Below are 20,936 nucleotides of genomic sequence, written 5' to 3'. Positions count from 1 at the left end.
GATATAAATTCGTATATTGTATACGGTACGGGAAAACCGGTGAACCGACGCTTCCCACGATTAAAACGCGAAAGCCTAACCTGTCTCCGTAGCGCTTCCGCGCCAACTGCACGCGAGTCGAGCCCAGAGGCACCTCGAGAACTAGAACACCCTCGTCCTCACCCGCGCCACCCTCTTGCGCGCTGTCACTGTTGGGATTTCTATTATTAATATTAAATATAATTGATACCTTTTTATGGGTTATGTCCTTAAATCGCTATTAAGTACTTACCTATGAAATTGCCAATATTTAATATCCGCTATATAAGTAGAATGAACTTAGAATTTCAAAAATAAAATAAATCTTACAATAGAGCTGAAACGATGTGATTCGAACTCACTGAACGAAAGGAAGATAGCCTAACTCGTTGTATAAGCACAATTAAATTGATTAAGAATTAAATTGTCACGCGTTATGCCACCGAACCACGTCCCTAACGCAAATTGAGTCAAAAGAAGTTACACGTAGTGGACTTGAGTCAGCGTCAGCGCAACAACAACGGCAGAGGTGATCTGGTAGAATTGTAGAAGATGGCGTATAAACTCGCTGTCAAAACCCGACACTCGTCGATTGCTCTTATCCTCAAAGCTAAACGACTGGGACTGTCCGTCGGCCATCGTACTCACCGCATCTCGCTCCAACTGATTTTTATTCGGAAAATGAATTACTCTTTACAGTCGAACCTTTTTAAAATTAACCTACGAACGAAAAGGCAATTTCACAGGTGGGGACCTAATAGGTCATATCATATTTAAAAATATATTTTTAAATACTTTTAAAAAAATAAATATAAATTTAAAAATTTTCACAGGTGAGTTACCCGGCGAGGCCGGCGCCGGCGGCGGTGGCGGCGAAGGCCACGTATATGAAGTTCTGGTAGAGCAGCGTGTGGTCGGCGTGCAGCGCGCCCAGCGGCAGCGCCAGGCGCGGGCCGCCCGGCGCGCGCAGCGCCAGCGCGCTCGCGCCCTCGGGCTCCGGCAGCGCCCAGCGCGCGCGCGCCCCCGCGCCCACCACGCACTCCTCCGTGCAGCCCACCTGCCCCACAGGCTCCATTGCATCACGTGGCACGGTTACTTTATAAGTAGGAGTGCTCATTAATAAAAACTCCTAGTTGGTTCGAAATAACTTCATAATTATTACTTTTCAGCGTCACATCAGCGAGTGGCCTATTGATCACTTCCGTGATCGCCCCCACCGGTAGGAAAACGGAAACAAAGAAGTAAAAAATATAACAACGCGAAATACTTTTAACTTTATAACAATAAAGGTCTTATCGTATAGAGTGAGCGGGCAATGGCGTGTTATGTGCGATAGAAATAGATGGCGCTCGTTCATTGACGGTCACATTTCAGAATCGCACTGTCTGGATATTCGCTATTGGGTATAATTAATTCCTTACTTTCAATTACGATTTGACCCCCGATATTACTTTGGCGTAAACACCCATACCCCCCACACCATCACCGCTACACTCAGTCTATTACCAAACGCCATTATTCAATTACACAGTGCGAGCTGTCACTGACGAGACGTACAGACTTACGAATATGCGTACGTATAAAAAACTGTTTCAAAATTAGAAGAATCCGTATTTATTAAAATTTTAGTACGTGAAATCATTAGATTTTTGATAATACATAAATAACAGGCAAATAAAAAATTAGTATAAATCATGTACCGTAACAGCCTGTGAATGTCCCACTGCTGGGCTAAAGGCCTCCGTACCTCTTTTTGAGGAGAAGGTTTGGAGCTTATTCCACCACGCTGCTCCAATGCGGGTTGGTGGAATACACATGTGGCAGAATTTCAGTGAAATTAGACACATGCAGGTTTCCCCACGATGTTTTCCTTCACCGTCAAGCACGAGATGAATTATGATCACAAATTAAGCACATGAAAATTCAGTGGTGCTTGCCCGGGTTTGAACCCACGATCATCGGTTAAGATTCATGCGTTCTTACCACTAGGCCATCTCGGCTTTTATAAATCATGTAGTAACTATTTATGTACGTAGAAATACTTTTAGATACTCGATACGCGTTTGTAATTTGTTTCTTGTTGTTGTTGTTGTTGCGTTAGGCTCAGTACGGAGACGTTCAAGTCGATACCTTGTTTTTAAACCTGTTCCCGTAAAACGTCCCGTCTCTAGCGAGCTGTACTCCAGCTGCCAACGATTTCGCACAAAGATTAATTATTAAATCCTATGTTACGAATAGTAAACCTGGTGGAACATGATGGCGACGGGTGAGAAGTTGTCGATGCGCAGCGGAGGAGGCTCCGCACGCGTCGCGCTCAGCACCACCAGCAGCGCCGCGCCCTGCGCCACCACCTCCACGCGCAGCAGCTGGTACGAGCCGCCGCTCTCCCTGCGCACACGTCAGCGTTAGCGTCACCTCGCCTGCGGCCGCTCAGGCGCGCCCGGGTGGGTACCTGCAGGCCACGTGCAGGCTCCGGGCGGCGTCGATGCGGAACCCGCCGGACCAGGCCGTGAGCGCGCGCGTGCGGGCGGGCTGCGGCGCGGGCTCGGCCAGCACGCGCACGCACAGCAGCTGCTCGCGGTCCCAGCGCGCCCAGTGCCACGGCAGGTAGCAGCCCGCCACCGCCGACACGTGAGTCGCTATCGCGCCGGGGTCGTTCTGACGGTCATCACAATGGCTAATCTTGAAGAATTGCCATACAAAAAAATTGTTAAACTTCTACTCGCTACGTTTCAATACAACTATACAAGCGATGAGACGAGCTAAGGTCGAAATTCTATGTAGGTCTAGTCGAAAAGAAACAAAGCCAAGCGGTATAGAACAATAGCATATTCACGAGCGTCGTCGCGGTGCACTTCTGCGCGAACTGCAGGCAGTGCGGCGTGTTGTTGTGCAGCTGGTAGCGCGGGGTGAGCGTGACGATGTTGGTGCGCCGGTAGCGGCCGCGGCCCGAGCGCACCGACACGCCCACCGCGAACGAGCGCTCGCCCTCTCCGCCGCGGCTCTCCAGGCGCTTCACCGTCACGCCGGGGCCCAGCCCGAACGGCGAGCACCACTGCGCGGGAGAGGCACGTGAGTAACGGCCGAGTCGAGGAGGCGCCGCTCGTGTCGGGGGCGTACCTCGGCGGAGGCGGCCAGGCCGGAGCCCAGCCGCGCGCTGACCGTGGGCCCGTCGCCGTCGGCGAAGGCGAAGGGCAGCGGCGCCACCATGCGCGCCAGCTCGTGCTCCGCGAACTGCCCCGCCGCCTCGCCTCCACCCTCCGCGCGGAACACGAGCGGCAGCCCCGTGCGGTTCACCAGCCAGTACGCCGCCGACACCGACACCTGACGAGCCGAGTTGGAGCATGTAGCAGTGCCGTTCCATTAAGGTACAATGATTTAAATAAATATAAACTTGCTTATTATGGATTTGAATTGATGCTTTATCGTACCTTAATTCCGTCGGTTTTCTTGACGGTCACTCTCGCATTGAGATATAATCTGCGCCCCCGCAGATCGCGCAGCTTCAGACGCGCAGAGAACGATCCCGCACTAACGGCACCGCCCACGCTCAGCGCAGTCGACCAGGCGAAGCCTTCTAGTTTAACGGACAGCTCCACCCCGTCTTCAACGTTCACCTATGCGAGAGATTCCGTTAATATGTAATATGTATCATTCTATATATACTTAGACGACAATAGTAAAGTCACTTTAAAGACTATATTGTGGTATAAACTTATTTTCTACGTTTCTGTACGATACCTGATGGAAGGGCTGCGTGCCGGCGGGCGCCAGCGTGCCGGAGACGTGGTCAGCGCGGTACTGCAGCTCCAGCGGCAGCAGGTTTTCCAGCCGCAGTGCCGGGACCAGCGTCAGCGTGTGTCCGGCCAGCAGTTCACCGCGGTCCGGCGGGAACCGCTCGCGGACTATCGCGCAGCAGAACCTGAGAAGGGTGTTATACCCCAATGGGTTTTGAGTTCTTTAACAAAAATATTCGCGAGCCATTCGAAAGACTTTCATATTTACTTATACCCGTAATCAAAAACAATACTTTGGTGAGTTTGGCAGCAACGCTATGCTAAGTAAGAAGTAAGTAAGAAACTCTTAGCGTGAACGAACAGGCCGAACGCTCGCTGCGTGCTACAATACTGAATTATACTTGCTAAGTTACGTTTGGTACAACAAAAAATAACCAAACTCGGGACGATGAGGCAAAAAATATATATAATCAGAATCAGAGAAATTTCTTTCGTTTTTCTAAATATGATACCTATAGACATAGTCGTGCGGCGCGCGACACTCGATGTGCAGCAGGGCGCGCTCGGCCGTCGACGCGGCGGCGCGCCAGTCCACGGCGGCGGGCGCCAGCACGGGCGCCGGCGCCGTCTGCGCGCGCACCAGCGGCCGCGCCCACACCGCGCCCGCGCGCGCCGCCAGCGGCACCGCCCAGCGCGCGCCCGCCGCCACCTGCGCGCTGCGGGCGCCGCCGCCGCTCCACGGGCCTGCGGGCGGGCGGTCAGTGCGTGGGCGGCCAGAGCGCGGTACTCAGCGTCGAGTGCCAATGAATTACATTGCGAATCGCTAAAAGTTACTGCTACTCAAATCGAACGGTAGCGGCGAATCTATTCAAAACGGAAGCATTACGAGCGGAAAGTGTAAAAGAGAAGCAAAAAAAAAAATGGGTCGTTCTAGGCGAGACAACGTTTACAAATGAAAGGCATTAACTAAAACATAACGCAATGGGATCTAGGACGACAAAGGCTACAACACGAGAGTGTCATCACCGCAGTTGACAAATATGGGAGTAGCGGGCGGCGGGCGCGTGCGCCGCGCTGCAGCGTCGCCCTGCACACCGCGCGCGTTACTCGCGACCGACGCAGCGTGCCCGCGATACGGCGGACACTTTGTATAGCTCCTAAGTGGCTCGCTTTATGAGGAGCACACGAGCGACTACGTTATATATATATATATATATATATATATATATATATATATATATATATATATATATATATATATATATATATATATATATATATATATATATGTATATGTATTAGGTCCTTACATATGAAATTAGCGTTTTGTCGTACTGACCACTTTGATCTGAAATATCTCCTCTTTGGTTAAGAATTCCAAATTCAAATTTATAAGCTCATTTAGCTGGTACATTTGAGTTTTGAAAACAGTCATTCATTTGTTTTTTTCTCATTATTTTTTTCTTTGGCGTCGCTTATTACCGCACAATGGAAAACATGAAATATCGGTATATTTACGAGTACGAGTTCTACCGTGGCACCAGTGCTGCAGAAACAGCTCGAAGGATTAATGATGTGTCCGGGGCTGGTGTCGCAAAAGAAAGCACGATACGTTTTTGGTTTCAACGTTTTCGTTCTGGAAATTTCGACCTTCAGAACCGACCCCGTGGACGGCCGGAGACCAAAGTGGAAATTTTTTTTTTTTATATGTCCGGGATGGCAAATGACTCTACTCCACCTGATGGTAAGTGGTAGTAGAGTCCAAACGCAACGACGGCCAGTACAGTCGGGAAGAATGTTCTGAACTAGCCGTCCCCGCCTTGCCGGCCCGCAAGATGCCTCTTCACGCCTCGTTTGAAGGAACCCGGGTTGTAAGAGGAGGGGAACACGTGAGCTGGTAAGGAATTCCATTTTTTGGTAGTGCGACAAAGAAAGGAGTTGCCAAATTTCTTTGTGCGCGATGGAATTGATGTCACAGTTAGGCGGTGACATCGAGAACCAGCTCGCGTGGACTTAAGAAGGAAGGGGGAAGCAGGAATTAGAGAGAATAATTCCTCAGAGCACTCGCCGTGATACAGACGATAGAAAGCGCTCAGTGCTGCTATCTCGCGACGCAATTGTAAAGGTTCAAGGGTGTTTGTGACCTTTACGTCGCCAATAATGCGTACTGCACGTCGCTGCAACCGGTCCAAGGCCTCCAGTAGGTACTTAGCGGAGCCATGCCAAAGGTGCGAGCAATATTCAACGCAAGACCGTACCTGTGTTTTGTATAACAGGCACAGTTGTTGTGGCGTGAAAAAACGCCGCACCTTGTTCAGAACTCCGAGTTTCCGTGAAGCTGTTTTTATAATAGCCTCGATGTAATCCCTTGGACTAAGGTCGCAGCGAACGTCCATCCCCAGCATGGCGATTTTGCTTTGTATCATCAGCGGTGTGCCACAGAGGGAGGGATGAGGGTAAAATGGTGACTTTTTCGCTGTGAGAGCGCATACCTGTGTTTTCTTGGCATTAAACTCAACAAGATTATCAGAACCCTATTTGGCGATGAGCTCTAACGTCCTATCGAGTTCAATGACAAGATTCTCCCGCCTCTCCTCAGTTTCCGCCCGCCCAGCCACTGCGCATCCGTGGTATCCACCATGCACTGTACTATCATCTGCATAGCAATGTATGTTCCCAAGGGAGAGCATATCATTGATATGCAAAAGAAAGAGTGTGGGAGATAGCACAGATCCCTGAGGGACCCCAGCATTCACTACAAAGAATTGAGAAACGCAACCATCTACTAAAACACGAAGGCTACGCTTGTGTAGGAAGCTGGCAATCCAGGTGCATAGCTGAGCAGGCAGACCATATGCCGGTAGCTTGGAGAGAAGACTTCTGTGCCAGACCCTGTCGAAAGCCTTAGAGATATCGAGGCTGACAGCCAACGATTCTCCATGCTTGTCGATAGCTTCACCCCAGAGGTGTGTTACGTACGCTAGAAGATCACCTGTGGACCGTTTTGGTCGAAACCCGTACTGACGATCATTAATTAGACAGTGATCTTCTAGGTAATGGATCAGTTGGTTGTTTAGAATCCGTTCCAACACCTTACAAAGTACTGAGGTGATAGCTATTGGCCGATAATTTGCCGGGTCAGACCGACCCCTTTTTTGGGAACCGCTTGCACATTAGCTCTTCTCCAAGCCCCCGGCACACATCCCGAAGAGAGAGAAAGTTGGAACAGGCGCGTTAACACAGGAGACAGCTCCGCCGCGCACTTCTTCAGCACAATGGCTGGTATTCCATCGGGACCGCTAGCTTTCCGTATATCGAGTGATTGCAGCTCCGCACGCACATCACGTTGCCTGATTTTGATGTCAGGCATCGTGTGGCCACATGAAGGTATTGTTGGTGGCTGCGCACTACAATCATCGATCACAGAGTTGTCAGCAAAGAGTTTAGCCAGGAGGTCGGCTTTCTCCTGCGGGCTGTGAGCTAGCGATCCGTCCGGATTTCTGAGCGGTGGCAGCGAAGGTTGGCAGAAATTGTTTTGCACAGACTTGGTCAGACGCCAGAAGCTACGGGAGCCCCTAGGATGCGAAATAAGGTCATGACCAATCTGTACAATGCGCTGTGCATCCGCTCTCGTGTATGCCTTCCTACAGGACTTGGAATTTTTATTGTAGTTTGCTTTCAGTGAGTCAATGTTAGATGCCCCGCCTGCTTAGATGATACAGCGTCGGCACATTCACGAGTGAACCAACGGTTACGCGTACCCCTATTGATGAGATCTGAGCTAGGAATGTAGTATTCCATTCCTAACATGATCTCATCAGCAACAGCAGCGGCACTAGCTGTCGCTGTCGTTCCCACTGAAGCAACGTTCCTTCCAAGGGACTGACGCATAGTAATCGCGCATACCGTCCCAATCTGCCGACTTATAGTGCCAAACGCGACGTTTGCATACCGCTGATGGCGGCAGCTTGGCCTGTGGCACTTTGGTAGATATAAGGCCGTGATCCGAAGAACCAAAAAAAAATTCAACTCCGATTCGGCAGTCTAAACCGCCTTCAAAAAGTTTATTGATTCTCGCCCCCATGGTTTTTTTAGTAAAGGGATCAATGAAGTTCCTATGAGATGGCAAAAGTGCATAGATAACAACGGTGCACACTTCGATTAATTAAATATATTTTACAAAAAAAAATTAACTATATTCCTCCCGCACAAATCGCCAATTTCATATATATTAGGACCTAATCTAATTAAATAATTTTGTAGTCATACTGGCCAGTGAAGTGATTTATATATATTGCTTCGTGTATTGCAGTGTGCGAAAGATTACTTGTATCATAGTCGTATCAGAATCACAAAATGTTATAAGAAACATCAACATATTATATTATTAATAAATCAATCCCATATTTCTCAAATGCGATATAATACAAGTCTCATCGAGATAAAGATAAGTTAAGAAGTAAAACGGCACTCACCGGACGAGGCGGCGGGCGCGCGGTCGAGTCGCAGCTCCACGGGGTGCGGAAGCTTGTTGATCAGCTGCAGCGCCGACCGCACCGTCACCAGCTTGCGCGCCGAGCCCTCCAGCGACACCTCCAGCACCAGGCGCGCCTCCGTCCCGGACTTCTGCAGACGGACTCTCGTCACGACGACTCGGCCACGCTCGGGCGCGGTCGGCGCGTCGTACTCACCGCGTGCGAGATGTGCCGGAAGAAGACGCCGACGCGGTCGACGCACACGGGGTCGGGCGGCGCCCAGCCGTCCACGCTGAGCACGAGGCGGTGCAGCGGCGCGGGCGCGTGCGGCGCGTCGCGAGCGCGCCCGCGCCGCGCGCCGAACGAGAACGGCTCCGTGTCGCCCGCGCGCACGCACACCCACGAGTCGTCCGGCCCGCGCCGCTCGCCCGCGCCGCACTCGCGCACCCTGCGCCGTTATAGCGATACCGAGTGACGAAGAACAATATAATCTACTGGACCGAATTCTTTACTCGATCTGGTGTTCGGTTAAACCCAAAAACTCACTCGTCCGAGGCGGTCGTGAGTGTAGTGAACCACAGACGTTGTCCGGTGAGGTTGCGGAGCGCGTAGGGAACGAAGGGTGATCGCCGACGGTGTCCGGCCGGGCTACTCTTGGGAGACTGCTCCGACGTCGCCGTCTACCAGATAGAGACGGTAGTTTTAAGGTATCTACCTTAGAATTACCCTACTACTACTAATTACTAGTTATGTAAGATTATATTTATATTTTACTGGTGGTAGGGCTTTGTGCAAGCTCGTCTGGGTAGGTACCACCCACTCATCAGATATTCTACCGCAAAACAGCAATACTTGATATTGTTGTGTTCCGGTTTGAAGGGTGAGTGAGCCAGTGTAATTACAGGCACAAGGGACATAAAATCTTAGTTCCCAAGGTTGGTGGCGCATTGGCTATAAGCGATGGTTGACATTTCTTACAATGCCAATTTCTAAGAGCGTTTGGTGACCACTTACCATCAGGTGGTCCATATGCTCGTCCACCTTCCTATTCTATAAAAAAAAAAAAAAAAAATTAAATTCAAACTGTCACAGTCTGACACGACTGCGAACAGTTCCAGTGTGTCATGCACCTGTGGCGCGTAGTAGTCGGTGGTCCAGTTGGTGCGCACGAGTCGCACGAGGTCCACGAGCGCGGACGTGAGGTTGGTGTCCAGCGCGTCGGCCGAGCGCACGTCGAGCTGCACGCGCGCCAGCGACAGCCCGCTCGACAGCGTGTACTCCCAGCGACTCTCGAACCTGCGCACGTCGGTACCGCTTACCTTAGGCTCTAGTGCACATCGACTCATCCCGGGGTTACTCTAATTAATACGACTGCGTTACCTCCACGGCTCGATGACGGGTTCCCACCCGGAGAGTATGCGGTTGTAGTAGTCGGCGCTAAGCTGCGCGCGCAATCGGCCACCCCCCGCTCCCACTCGGCCTCCACTCTCACCCGCCACCACCACTGTGCCGGCACCACTCGACGGGGTCGACACGAGCAGCGGGTCCTCGAACGAATCCTCCACTTTGCGCAAATCCTAATCGAAACGAGCTCTCATCAACGAATGCTTCGCTAAATTTCGTCACGCAGACCCAAACTAGATATAATTTGGTCTCACTTGTTCCACATGTAACTCGTTCAACGACACTTCCAGAAGCGGCACGTCGGAGTCCAAGCAGTCGTCTATGACGCACAGCGTCACGCACTCCGCGTCGACCTGCAAAGACGTCACGTTACAGAGCGAGTGAGGCGCACGAAGGCGGCGGCTGCGGGGCGGGGCGGGGCGGGGCGCGGCTACCTGCACGGCGCGCAGAGGCCAGAAAGAGGGCGGCGCCGGCGCGGGCGCGCGCGCGGCGGGCGCGGCGCGCGGCCAGCGCGGGCGCGCCGCGCACACGCGCTCGGCCGCGCTGCGCATGTGCACGCTGTTGGCGGGCGCCCCGCCCGACTCCTCCGGGGATTTACCTGAAAAAAATTCGTAAGTGTAATCATTATTCAATCGTTCGTAATTCGTAAATTCATTTGTCCCCCGCTAAACACTGTTTTAAAAATTGCTTTGAGTTTTTATCTCTTCGATTAAAAATCTCCCACACAGTACGGTGCTAAGGGCATAAAGTAATATATATACATAAAGATTCCACATTTCATTTTTCCATGCGTTTATTTAAATATCTCGTAATGTGTAAATTACAGGTTCGAATTGCAATATTTTAGTGTTAGCAATATTAATCTACATGAAGCGTTTAAAATTAATATGTAATTTATTTTGAAGAAAATTTACATTTTGCGACGATTAAATTGACAATGACAATTAATAATCACAGTGGTTATGGTGAGTTATCTTTAATGGAAAGGTATATGCTACTGTTTTGTATACATTTTGGAGATCGACAAATCTTTTATACCAAGTGTTTGTGTAACTTTTATAGTTTTCGCATGCGCTACGTAACAACCTAGACCGACAATTTTCTCTTCGACTGCGTCGACATATTAAACTACTGCTGTTGCCCGCCGCGCCGCTCGCGCGTGAATATAATAGGAAATAAACGATTGTAAAGAATTACGTGATTTGAAAACATGAAATGTCATTCTGATCAGAAAAGAAGTATATTAGAACGCTTTTTTTTAATTTTAGATTGATGGTTATTATTTTATTAAACAGCAGAGAACTTAAAGTGAATGCCTGTGATTTGACTTAATATATTTTATAGTGACTATATATACGATCTACGAAGCTGTAGCTCAAATGCCCCAATCACCTAGCCACGCCGTTAAATATAGTTAATACTGTAAATGAGCAAGCGTACAAATATTTACTTATTCTAAAATATTCAGGTTAAACAAAACTATTTAACTCTCTCTACAACTCCCGTTACAAACTTTTAAGCCCTATTTCTCCCTTTTGGGGGGGTAGAATTTCAAAAACGTCGAAATACATATTTATTTATTTCTAACCGGAAGTTTGTATATGATATTTCATGCCTCCACTTTGAAAATGATTTCTATACAATCTTTAATCCTTTTTTTAAACCGATGAGGGGTGGAATTTCCAGAAAACCTTCCTTAGTGGGTATTTACGTCCCTTGTGCCTGTAGTTACACTGACTCACTCATTCTTGAAACCGGAACGCAACCAAATACACCAACCAATTTACAAAGAGGCGCTTCGATTAATAATCATAAACAAAGTTTTCAGTGAGTTGAAAATAAAATATATTAAGTGTAACTACAGGGATTTACTGTAATTTAATCTTAAAATAAACGCCTTAATATACTTTTTTCTAACCACAATGACATTACATGCTTCTTACTTTAAAATCGCAGACCTCCAAACAATCATTTATCCGTTACTCGCACTTAAGTGCGAGCGAAGCCTCGGGCAACTGCTAGTTTAAAAAAAAACAGCAACATATCAACATACTGTGCCTACCTATACATTCATTTGTTATTGCACGTTAGCATTTTTGATTTGTTTGTATAATGTTCCCTGCACGCTAACGCGCTCAAGAGTCACTATCCGATCGCCTCTCATTCGCCTCTAACGCACGTGTAATCCTTATTTAGATCGTTATTAAATATAGTTCATATACATCGGAGTACTTGTCCTTTTACTTCACACTTACAACAACGAACATTAGGCAAAATACTATATAGCATTTTACCTGAGAGAGCGGCCCTCGCCTGCGCAGGGAGCGATTGCAACATGGACGCAAACATTCGCATGTCGTGGTAGGAGAGGCGCAGGTTCAACGTGCCCATGGCGATCTGTAATGTAACACTCAACGTAAGCGTCCGTCGCGTGCGCCGTCCGCCCCCCCCCCTCCCCCCGTGTACGCACGTGCAGCACGGCGTCGCTGCGCAGCGCGGCGTGCAGCGCGGCGGGCTCCACGATGGACAGCGCCGTCTCCTCCTCCAGGCCCAGCACGCACGAGTACACCTCCAGCTCGTTGAGCTCGCACAGCACGGGCCGCGCCGCATCCGCCGGCCGGTACGTGATCACGGTCGTGCTCTGCAATCAGCGACGCGACTCACTCATATAATATTACGCGATTTGATCGAAATTTATATAAGCTCAGCTTGGCTTTGATTTTTTCCGTCGTGATGTGCTCTTTCACGGTCGCTCTTTAGAACTATCTATTTTTTTGGTGACAATATAAAATATTATGTGGGGATTAGCCATTACCTTTAGTATGACGGCGTTGGTGTCCCACAGCGAGGCGTCCTCCACCAGCACGAGCTGCGAGTCGGTAATGTTCAGCTTGAGCTCGACGGCGCCCTCTGCGGCGGGCGGCGCGGCTCCCTCCGCACCGTCTGCGGCGTCCTCCCTTCGCAGATAATATAAACAATAACAAAAATACAGATATGTCAATAAAAAAATGTTATAAAATGTACAGTTTAGTATATACTGTCTAAACTAGTATAGGTGATCCCAATTATATAGTTGCTAGTAACCCAAGCCGCAATGAGAATATAATCAATAAGGCAAACTAATACGCGAGTATAAAGATGGTAATAATAATAAAACGATTACTGGTGGCAGCCAAACCTTACGGTATTTCTAGTTACAGATTCCAGATTCGAAATAACAAATAACTGGTGGCAGCCAAACCTTACGGTATTTCTAGTTACAGATTCCAGATTCGAAATAACAAATATGTTAAACTACTCGCGCAACACAATACTACTATTTCAAGATAATGCCACACCCGATTCCGTTCGAAGGAGTGAAGGTAAACAATCTTATTAGATAAACATTCTTATTCCATATACAATTCCATGAGATTTAATAATAACTGCTATATTAAGCACTACGACCAGTTTTTAATGATATATTAATCTTTATTTATAATCTAACATTGCTCCGCTTCACTATTTCTACCCAGTTTAATTTAACTTCCGAAGTTGCGATAACAACTACGCCGAGATTAAAAACGTGATTATATATTTTAAATATCTGACAAAACGCGCTCACAGATGTTGCAGGTCGGGATCGGCTGCCGGCGGCGGCGGCTGCATGATGAACTGATTAGCCGCCTCCCACCAGTCCAGAATCGCCATCAGGCGCATGTTGTTGATGAGTATCGTATACGCCGATGAGTCTTGCCGTTTCCTGTTAGAGTGGAATTATAAAATTACTGGCGTGACTTCGCCCACGACATAATCTAAAATCCAGTTAAATGGGACAAAAAGGCCAAAATATGTTATTTTATATTTTAGCTGTGATAAAGCTTGAAGTAACAAATAATCAAACAAACACGACCTTGCGTATTTTTGGTATGGGTGTAAGTGGTGTGGATTTATGATTATATTATACCATCACTCAGATGGTATTCTTGGAATTAAAGCCTCCGTCAAAAGGTGGAATTTACAAAACTTTGAAATACATGTTTTTCAATTTTCATCATAAAATGCATTAACTATCAAAATTTCAAGCTCTGCGTTGATGAGTCAATCAGGAAAAGTCATTATATATATATATATATATATATATATATATATATATATATAGATAAACCGACCGAAGAATATATGATCGTCGGCGCGTCGGTCGACAAGTACTACCTGGCGTGCACCTCGGCCTGCACGCTGTGGCGGTGGTCGGGCATGGGCTGCACGATGTGGCTGAACACGTTGCCGCGCCGGTTGGCGGGCTCGGCCGCGTAGCGCGTGTCGCTCACCAGGATCTCCTGCGGACCACGCACGTGGCACACTCAGCCCGCAGCTAACGCGGAGAAGTCAGATAACGGACGTCGACGCTGCTTAGTTCAGTCCGACTTGTGCGATATCTCTTACGACATTCTACTTTGGTTTAACGCTACAGATATTGAAACTGTTTTTATTTTACAAAAAGGAGCTGTTCGATTTATTTAATATTTTTTTTCCTATTACACAGCATTCATCGTGCTCGAATATGTCAGCGGCCGGTCATCGGTAGGACGACTTACCTGCGATACTAGGTCGATATCCTGCGCGAGGTCAGAGTAGGCCTCCAGAACTAGTCGCGACTTGATGAAGTTGATGCAGGCGAGAGGCGGAGCGTTGCGCGGCCCGCGGAGCTCCACGCACACGTCCTGCAGGTCCAGCTGCAGCGACCACGTGCGCCACACGGGCGCCGGCGCGGGCGGGGCGGCCGCCTGCGGCAGCAACTCGTCGCACGGCTCCGCCAGGTTGTGCGCCAGCACGCCGCGCACCAGCCGGTACTGCGCCGCGTCCAGCGACAGCCGCAGCGTCGCCAGGCGCCCCTGCACCGTCAGCTCCGGCACTGCACACAATATATATAGTGAGACGGCGGCGGGCCGGCGGGGGCCGGCGGGGGCCGGCGGGGGCCGGCGGGGGCCGGCGGGGGCCGTGGCGGGGGCGTACCGTTGTGCGAGGCGCAGCAGTTCCGCTCGAGCTGCAGCGCGAGCGCGGTGGGCGCGGGCAGCAGCGGCGCGCCGCGGCGGCGCACGCAGCGCTCGCCGGCGCCGCCCGCCGCGCGCGCGCACCACAGCGACAGCCCCTCCGCGCGCACCGAGCGCACGTCCAGCACCTCGCGCTCCGCTGGGGACCGGCCGGCCTTATCGTCAACTCGTTCGAGAATTACGGCGACTCGATCGATCGGCAAGAATGTGAGGACTCGCCCACCTATGGTCGGGTCGACGAGCTTGCTGACGGTGTCGGGGTCGCCGGCGCGACGGAAGCGGTTGTCGATGAGCAGCAGCTGCAGCTCGGCGGCCAGCGCGGAGCGACTGCGGCCCGACACCGGCAACACGATGACGGGCGCCTCGCAGCGCACGCGCAGGTGCATGCGCTGCAGCTGAGTGGCATCGCGTGACGAACTCGTCACCTTAATGTACACGTAACACGATTAATCGCTTGTCAACTTGAGAATTACACGGTTAGCACCGAATAGTAATACACTGCTTACAGACAAAAAAAGTAAGAAGTGAACTACTTAAAGTTACGAATAACAAATTAACACAAAAGTATTGTTTATTACCCGACGTAAGTTGTTCTTATAAATGATTTTCCCACGACCTTAGGTACACAAACGAAATATAATCGGGACATACATTAAAGTTACGAATTTATACAATTTTAAGCAAGACCACTCCAAAACGTGTGTACACGGCATGCTCAAAAAAATAACATGGATTTAATAAATAACTAAAAATTAAAATATAATAATTCACCCATTTAAATCAATTGACTAAGAGAATATACCTTTTGTCTAGCCTGCGCGATAACGCGCCGCAACAAACTGAAATCACGAGCGAAAGCCTGCAGCTCGAGCACGAAGCGGCGCGTGTGCACGTACGTCACGGGGCCCATCTCCAGCGAGAGACTCGTCTCGTACCCCGAAGCGGCCGCCTCCGCGGCACTCAACCTACGCCAAGAACGTCACACTATATATAACATTCTAATTCATCACACATTCGGAGACAGCGCGCTGCGTACCTCCTGTAATGTACGTCGAGCGCGTGCGCGGTGCGCATGCGCAGGCGCTCCCGCCAGAGCCCGGCGCGCGGCGCCAGGTCGGCCAGCGCCAGCGCGCCCAGCGTGGCGCGCACGTCGCGGGCGGCGGCGCGCGCCTCGTCCCGCACGCGCACGCGCACGCGCGACACCAGCGCGCGGCACGCGTCGCCGCGCGCGCCCACCACCACCACCGACAGCGAGCGCACGTTCATCTCGGTCTCCGTCGCGCCCGCGTCCGTGCTGACCGTCTCGCTGACATTTTCCGAGGTCGAATCTGGAAAGTGGACGTAGTGGTGCCGTGATATTTGCTGTGGTGAATATTGGACACACCGAAACGAATGCTCACTTGATTGATTCGACTCCGCCGCGGGAGGTTGATGCTCCGACTCCTCGCCCGCGATACCGAAGAAATCGAGCACTGCCACCCAGCTGTCGATACTCAAAACTAATTTCAGGCAGTTAAATTCCACCTTGGTCACTTTTGCCACCTGCATAATAAAATATACACAAAACCAAATTCATTTATTTATATCGAAATAACAATAATTTAATTTCTTTTCGAATTAACAAAACAACAATATAACAAAATTATATCTTTTTGAAATGAGAGCGCGAGTTTCACATAAGCCTTACCTTCTTGTAGACGTCGTGGAAGTGCGGGTGAGCGGGGTGTCGAGTGTGCACCGACACCCAAACGAGATTATCGTGCGCCGGGCCCACCAACACACCCGGGATACCCGCGCCGCGTTCCGGTGAGCTCGGAGGCGTAGGACAGTGACGCTCTTGCTTTTCTTCCTCTTTGCTGCGCTTATACTGAGATCGTACGAAGAAAATAATGAGTACGCTGTTCGATACTTAATTTACCGCACTAATACAAGTATTTTATGAATTTGAATTAACAAACAAAATGGTCGGTAAAAGGCTTAGGCGTCACCTCTCGATCCGCCAGCCGCTCTGCCACGTTGAGCTCCGCGGGCAGCGACGAGAACAGCGGGCGCTTGCGCAGCGACGAGCTCGGCTCGTGCGGGAACGCCGTCACGAAGTCGGGGCACGACTTGGACACGAACACGGCCTTGGGCGGCACGGGCGGCGTGTGCGACACCATCAGCATGCGGTGCTTCGACTCGGGGTCCTTCGTCAGGTCCTCCATCGTGATGGAGTGGAGAGACACCTGCCGGGAGAAAGCAATTAGAATTCGTTCTTCAGTTTTTAAAGACAGCACACGAAGCGAGCAATAATTAGAGTTCTTAGAGGAGCACCTGCAACGTGGACTCGTGCGGATGCAGTCGGTCGCGGCGCAGCGAGAACTCTCTGAAGGTGAGCGCCACGAGGCTGCGCTCGCCGGCGCCCACGTCGGCGCGCAGCTCCACCGTAAACGTGGACAGCTCGAACGTCACTGTGGGAACACGGGCGTGAGAGCGAGTCGGGCGCGGACGGCGGCCCGGGCCTGCGGCGCGGTACGCACCGACGAGCGGCGTGTGCGGCGCGGCGGGCGGCGGCGAGGGCGGCGGCACGGCCAGCACGGCGGCGCGCAGCTGCGGGTCCAGGCGCAGCGTGGGCACGGCCGGCTCCACCATCGAGCTCGTCTGAGTCGTACACGTTATATCATTTAGCACTAACGAGCGCCCCTTATTGCATAAAATAATTAAATTCGATTTAGAATAATGATATAAATTCTAACGGATTTTATTTGGAATATTGTCACAGTAAATTAAATATTTTAACAATATATTAAATATCAAAAATGTATTTAAAAGTTGCAAACGATCAAAACAGACTACTATGAATTAAATATTAGTAGCTTGAAAAATAATAGTATAACAGTATAATATTTTCTAATATAATAATAATAATAGCAAAAATTTAGTGTTTTAGGGCTTTATAAAATAAAATCATTTAAACGATCATAAAAATAAAATCGATCACCGTTATTGCTTGGAGCGTCATCCATCGTGTTGATGGATGGCGGATATACAGCTGTTGAGAAAGGTCTTGCCATTACAACGTAGTACACATTATTGCCGCCAGAAATATAACGATTTTATAGAATTTTATACAACTTCAGAAACATACATACATTTATACTTTTCTCTTATATTGAGTATATTTTAAATATTTGCTTTTATCATTACTTCATTTTTGTTTACACATCAACCGTGTAAATAGAAAGAGACAATAATAAAGAGAAAGAGACGGATAGGCATAACTCTAAATCGTTATGCGACATTGCCACTGTCATTTCACTCTACTGTAAGTCGCGTAAAAGAACTTCGTTCCAATAAATGATTTTTAAAATGGGCCAAATATAAAGCAAACAGACTAGCGGCACCTCGTGCGGGGGCGGGGGCGGGGCGGCAGGCGAGGCACCGTCCGTCGCGTCGGCCGAGTCGCCGAGCCACTGCAGCGTCTCCAGCAGCTGCTCGTACTGCTCCCGACTGGCCGTCACGTGCAGCCCGTCCACCACCTTGCCGTCCACCGTGCACTGTGGACACACACCGGTGACTACTTGCCGCCGAAATGGTACACCGTGAGAGCGTCCGTCCCATACCCTCGGGCCGTCGTCCAGCTCGCAGAAGGTCACGGTCAGCTGCAGCGCGGTGTCGTGCAGTACGGGCAGGCCGCACGACACATCGTAGATGTCGGCTAAGTTATCCGTCACCGTCGACATGTTTCGTTTGCGAAGTTTATCGCTCACGTCCAGCTGAAATCACAGTCAATAGTTATCTAAATGTTTTCGTTGTAGAGCGCCAACATCGAGACGGCACTCACGGAGACCAGCGATATGTCGCGCACGCGCACGCGGTACATCGTGTCGCTGGGCGCGCCGGGCCGGTTGGCGAGGCTCATGCGGCCGAGGTGCGCCACGAACACCTGCGCGCTGCGAGCCGCGCGGGGCACCACCACCACGGGCGACTCCAGCTCTACGCTGACGCTGCGAAGGACGTTCAAATATAATTAATAAAGAAACGGTAGACAGATTGTCTCTTTCGCTGCCACATTACGTGCCGTTCAAAGGTTACCTAAGGGAGATCTGCCGTGAGTCACGATCGGGCTCATCGAGCGAACAGCCTACGCTTGTAGTGCGTCTTCTCGGCGAGACTCCTTCGACCGACTGCGACAGACGAGGGTTAGCATACAGCGTGTCGCCTCTGTAAAACGTAATTAAACGTAGTCATACAATCGTGGTTTTGCTTATCCTCGACGGATCGAAACGAAATCCTCAAATTCGATTAGAAGTCGCACCTCGGATGCACGAGGCCAATGGCCATATCGGCAGCAGCGGCGCGGATGGAACGCGCCAGGTTGGCGAGGTACTGCTGGAACTCCGCCACGCAAGACTGCAGCTCGCGCAGCAGCGGGCCCGAGTGCGTGTACCACACGCTGGCCACACGCACCGACACCTGCACCTCCACCACCTCCGCCTCCTCGACCGCACCCCCTGTGCATACTGTTGTTGCAATATCTTATAAAATTATGTCACGTCAAATAAAGTTTTTATGAGTAATCAGTCCTGTACCTTTTGAATCTTGCGGTGTCGCGGGTCTTATAGTCCTGGATATGGAGAAAAGCAACGCCTTCTCATCGCTGTTGGAGTGCGAGGGCGGGCGAGGCGGTCGGTGCACATGGTGCGCATGGTGCGCGGGCACGGCGGGTGCTCGGCCAGCGGACAGCACACGCGTGTGTACGCCCGCTCGCTCCGACAGTGACACCACCTGGACTCCACCCAGGGAACCCCCCACCTCGATTCGGTCACCGTCCACTGCACGTGCGACGTATCATTCAGTATTATAAAGGCGGTATCGTAAAACAATGAACTAAAATCGACGAGGATCACACTGACCGAGCGTGGCCTGGATGCGCGCGTCGCCAACGGTGGCGGTGGCGATCTTGCTGGCCACCACGGCGCCGTCCCGCACGCCCGCACGCAGCAGGAGTACGCCCAGACGGTGAAAGTCAAACGTGATCTCCGTGCGCACGCGTCGCTGGCGAACAACATTCTATCAGTTTCACGATTAAATATTTTTGTTGCTACAAGGAATTGCGAGTCGTCGGCCGGGCGGGCCGGGCGGGCCGGGCGGGCCGGGCGGCCGTACCGCGGGCGGCGCGGGCGGCGCGCGCGCGGCGGGCGGCGCGGGCGGCGCGCGGGGGGGCGCGCCGCACACGCGGTGCGCGAACCCGATCAGCTCCACTATGGTCTCCTGGTTCGCTGAGGAGGGCGAGCTCATTAGTATCTGAAGGATGTGCCGTGTAGTCTATTCCAGTCGCAAGAGGAGTGACGATAAACAAAACGTAAATTCATATATTCCCAGTGATTTGCTCAAAAATCCGCTATATTATTAACTACAAACAGTTGTTGATAATACTATTAATAATTAAGTTATTCCTCTTTAATTTCACTTCCAAAGTTCCCATGACAATTTTGCCGACATTCAAAATGCAGAATTAAAAAAAAATACGGTATGTTAGATACAAAAACATTTGACTAGGGTCAGATGTTTTTGTATCAAATTCTAAGTAAACATTGAGGGCTCAGAAACTTTTTTTTTACCTACAATCCATTATATTATATATATTAAAATCTACTATATATATATATTAAAATTAATATATAATTACGTATAAAAACAATTAAATATATAATTCCTTACTGTATCATTCATTCATTCCATCACTCGTTCAGTAAATTCCTCCTCACCAATTAAACTCAAATGTAATGTCAATTCAAGGTCGAAGTTGTTTTATTATTGTCATATTATCGTGGGATTTATCTCTTGCCATTGGAACGTCTACAATACTGGACATATTGTTTCTGTTAGAATTGCTTTCGCTCACTTGTGACTTATTATTTGTACAACTCACCGATAACGTCCAAGTTATTGAATAATATGTTCGCGATCCTCAAATCTTCGGAGTCTCCTTCACCTTTGACGAAACAGAGCTCCACGGCTATCAAAGCCTCGGAGTCGACTAGACCCGGAGCTCCCCAGCCGTTGGTGTTCCCCCAGGAGGCACCTTCGGCGCCCCAGCCCGTTCCACCCGGACCCCATGCGGAGGAGCTCGTTCCCCACGTCGAGCCGGCGGTTCCATAGGTGTAACTCGTATTCCAACTTTGCCCGGTCGGCCAGCTCGGGCTCGGACTCGTACGCCCCGGCTCAGCATTATCTGATAAAGACGCGTGAGAATATGGTTAGCAGGAAAGTTACTTCTAGCAATT

The 20,936-nt window shown here is 50.1% G+C and overlaps 1 protein-coding gene across 1 annotated transcript in view; it reads right to left on the bottom strand.

The window, feature by feature from the left end:
* The window catches only part of LOC126770406 (intermembrane lipid transfer protein Vps13D), a 33,725-nt gene that overhangs the window by 5,580 nt on the left and 7,209 nt on the right, over positions 1 to 20,936 (bottom strand). The window contains exons 18-58 of the mRNA XM_050489804.1: positions 20,582 to 20,884; positions 19,816 to 19,928; positions 19,563 to 19,719; positions 19,239 to 19,481; positions 18,965 to 19,169; positions 18,742 to 18,870; positions 18,491 to 18,653; positions 18,270 to 18,422; positions 17,971 to 18,203; positions 17,697 to 17,712; positions 17,187 to 17,388; positions 16,981 to 17,117; positions 16,656 to 16,892; positions 16,355 to 16,534; positions 16,068 to 16,209; positions 15,704 to 15,995; positions 15,470 to 15,632; positions 14,891 to 15,092; positions 14,630 to 14,806; positions 14,212 to 14,528; positions 13,829 to 13,953; positions 13,239 to 13,376; positions 12,450 to 12,591; positions 12,105 to 12,275; positions 11,929 to 12,031; positions 10,069 to 10,232; positions 9,889 to 9,987; positions 9,611 to 9,807; positions 9,361 to 9,526; positions 8,777 to 8,910; positions 8,447 to 8,678; positions 8,231 to 8,381; positions 4,268 to 4,499; positions 3,760 to 3,940; positions 3,450 to 3,635; positions 3,139 to 3,342; positions 2,855 to 3,073; positions 2,471 to 2,676; positions 2,262 to 2,406; positions 861 to 1,075; positions 81 to 188 (exon numbers count right to left, since the gene is read on the bottom strand). Coding sequence (XP_050345761.1) covers positions 81 to 188; positions 861 to 1,075; positions 2,262 to 2,406; positions 2,471 to 2,676; positions 2,855 to 3,073; positions 3,139 to 3,342; positions 3,450 to 3,635; positions 3,760 to 3,940; positions 4,268 to 4,499; positions 8,231 to 8,381; positions 8,447 to 8,678; positions 8,777 to 8,910; positions 9,361 to 9,526; positions 9,611 to 9,807; positions 9,889 to 9,987; positions 10,069 to 10,232; positions 11,929 to 12,031; positions 12,105 to 12,275; positions 12,450 to 12,591; positions 13,239 to 13,376; positions 13,829 to 13,953; positions 14,212 to 14,528; positions 14,630 to 14,806; positions 14,891 to 15,092; positions 15,470 to 15,632; positions 15,704 to 15,995; positions 16,068 to 16,209; positions 16,355 to 16,534; positions 16,656 to 16,892; positions 16,981 to 17,117; positions 17,187 to 17,388; positions 17,697 to 17,712; positions 17,971 to 18,203; positions 18,270 to 18,422; positions 18,491 to 18,653; positions 18,742 to 18,870; positions 18,965 to 19,169; positions 19,239 to 19,481; positions 19,563 to 19,719; positions 19,816 to 19,928; positions 20,582 to 20,884 — 7,282 coding nt within the window. The remainder of the gene's footprint in view (positions 1 to 80; positions 189 to 860; positions 1,076 to 2,261; positions 2,407 to 2,470; positions 2,677 to 2,854; positions 3,074 to 3,138; positions 3,343 to 3,449; positions 3,636 to 3,759; positions 3,941 to 4,267; positions 4,500 to 8,230; positions 8,382 to 8,446; positions 8,679 to 8,776; positions 8,911 to 9,360; positions 9,527 to 9,610; positions 9,808 to 9,888; positions 9,988 to 10,068; positions 10,233 to 11,928; positions 12,032 to 12,104; positions 12,276 to 12,449; positions 12,592 to 13,238; positions 13,377 to 13,828; positions 13,954 to 14,211; positions 14,529 to 14,629; positions 14,807 to 14,890; positions 15,093 to 15,469; positions 15,633 to 15,703; positions 15,996 to 16,067; positions 16,210 to 16,354; positions 16,535 to 16,655; positions 16,893 to 16,980; positions 17,118 to 17,186; positions 17,389 to 17,696; positions 17,713 to 17,970; positions 18,204 to 18,269; positions 18,423 to 18,490; positions 18,654 to 18,741; positions 18,871 to 18,964; positions 19,170 to 19,238; positions 19,482 to 19,562; positions 19,720 to 19,815; positions 19,929 to 20,581; positions 20,885 to 20,936) is intronic.

Source organism: Nymphalis io, chromosome 8, assembly GCF_905147045.1.
Source record: "Nymphalis io chromosome 8, ilAglIoxx1.1, whole genome shotgun sequence".
NCBI classification, from domain to species: Eukaryota; Metazoa; Arthropoda; class Insecta; order Lepidoptera; family Nymphalidae; genus Nymphalis; species Nymphalis io.
The sequence above is the reverse complement of the archived record's forward strand: the minus strand, read 5'-3'. Positions and strand labels throughout refer to the sequence as shown.